At 31.0% G+C, this 2,500-nt stretch overlaps 1 protein-coding gene across 1 annotated transcript in view; it reads left to right on the top strand.

Moving 5' to 3' along the window:
- Positions 1-689, top strand: part of LOC125038252 (inverted formin-2-like) — a 1,898-nt gene extending 1,209 nt beyond the window's left edge. Inside the window, exon 3 of the mRNA XM_047631686.1 lies at positions 16-689. Within this exon, the coding sequence (XP_047487642.1) occupies positions 16-635 (620 nt within the window). The 3' untranslated portion in view covers positions 636-689. The remainder of the gene's footprint in view (positions 1-15) is intronic.
- Positions 690-2,500: the final 1,811 nt, after the last annotated feature.

The raw sequence follows: 2,500 nt of genomic DNA, 5'->3' as shown, positions 1-2,500 counted from the left end.
CTGTGGGAGTTCCAGGTATGACGGACGAACCTCCCTTATTACTGCTACGTGAAGGTCCTGTAATGCCAAAAGATCAACTAATTATGGAAAGTATAGATCCTATGACGCCATCACATCTACCCATTATGGAAAGTATAGATTTTATGACGCCACCACATCCACCAATTATGGAAAGTATAGACCCCATGACGCCACCAGATCTACCAATTATAGAGAAGGATGATCCTATGACGCCATCAGATCCATCAAGTATGGAAAGTATAGAACCTATGACGTCACCAGAGACACCAAGTATGGAAAGTATAGAACTTATTGCGTTACCAGATACACCAATTATGGAGAGGGAAGGTCTTCTGATGCCACCAGAACCACCAGTGTTGGCAAACGGAGGTCTGATGATGCCGCGATTTCCACCAGTAAAAGAAAGGGTAGATCCTATGATGCAAAAAATGCCACCAATGATAGCAAATGGAGCTCTGATGACGCAGCACAAGCCACCTATGATGTCAAGGGGAGCTCATATGATGCAAAACAAGCCACATATGATATCAAGGGGAGGTCCTATGATGCAACCAGTGCCGCCAATTATGAGAGGTGGAGTTTCTGACATGGTGCAAACACATCCACCAATGTAGACAAGAGGAGTCCCTTGTATAGTGCAAACATCTCAAACGATGATGACAAAAGGCTCTCTATTGAAGGTGTTGAAACTCCAACACATTCCATGTAATACAAATGATCGGAAATTTGCAATAAATATAAAAAAAAAAAAACACATTAAATATTGTTATTTTCTTCAAAAAAATTAGGCACAGTCGATTTCAAATCACTAACTAATAAAAGAATGAGGCACGCACACAGCAATAACACACACACACACACACACACACACACACACACACACATATATATATATATACACACACACACACAGACATATATATATATATATATATATATATATATGTGTGTGTGTGTGTGTGTGTGTGTGTGTGTGTGTGTGTGTGTGTGTGATATATGTATTTTTATATATATATACAAATATATCATATATATATATATATACATATATACACATATGTATACAGACATACTGACACACACTACACTCACACAAACACGCACACACATATACGCGAACACACACATTTATATATATATATGTATATATATGTATAAATATATATATATATATATATATATATATGTATATATATATATACGTGTGTGTGTGTGTGTGTGTGTGTGTGTGATATATGTATTTATATATATACAAATACATACATATATATACATATATACACATATATATATACAGACATACTGACAAACACTATACTCTCTCTCTCTCTCTCTCTCTCTCACACACACACACACACACACACACACACATATACATATATATATATACATATATATATATACATACACACATAGAGTAAATATATATATATATATATGTATATACACACAATATATATATATATATACTTATTTAAATATATATATACATATATATATTTTTTTGTTTTCTTTTTTGTTTTATACAGCCATTCATTCTACTGCAGGACATAGGCCTCTCTCAATTCACTATTGAGAGGTTATATGGCAGTGTCACCCTTGCCTGATTGGATGCCCTTTCTAATCAACCGCTAACACTTGTTCCACGGCGGTGACTTCCCCTGCGACACCTGCGTCTGACTGCTCAAGGCGATATGTCGTTTTCTCGGGCTCGAGCCAGCAGCCAGAGCGCAGGTATTTTAGTCCAGTGCTCTAGCCACTGGACTATCGCGGCATTATACTTATATATATATATATATATATATATATGTATGTATATACACACAATATATATATGCTTATATATATATATATATATACATATACATAAAATTGTGTGTGTTTACCTATATGTGTATGTGTCTGTTAACAACTTATACATATATATATATATATATATATATATATATATGTATGTATAAATATATATATATATATATATATATATATATGTATATATATGTATGTAAAAATAAACAAATAAATATATATATATATATAAATATATATATATATATATATATATATAAATATATATGTATATATACACATCTATCTACACACGCACTATATATATATGTTTATATGTATATAATACTTATTTGTATATTTATTTATCTATCTATCTATATATATATATATACACGATCATATACGAATATATATATACATATATATATATATATATATATATATATATATATATATATGTGTGTGTGTGTGTGTGTGTGTGTGTGTGTGTGTGTGTGTATATATCTACATATATATATATATATATGTATATATATATATGTATATATATTATATATACATATAAATAAGTGTTTATATATACACACACATACACACACACACACACACACACACACACACATATATATATATATATATATATATATTTATAAACAGACTGCCACGATGGTCCAGTGGTTCGAGCACT

The sequence above is a fragment of the Penaeus chinensis genome, chromosome 24, assembly GCF_019202785.1.
Source record: "Penaeus chinensis breed Huanghai No. 1 chromosome 24, ASM1920278v2, whole genome shotgun sequence".
In the NCBI taxonomy this organism is placed as follows: Eukaryota; Metazoa; Arthropoda; class Malacostraca; order Decapoda; family Penaeidae; genus Penaeus; species Penaeus chinensis.
Note: the sequence above shows the minus strand (reverse complement) of the source record. Positions and strands in the feature narration are given on the sequence as shown.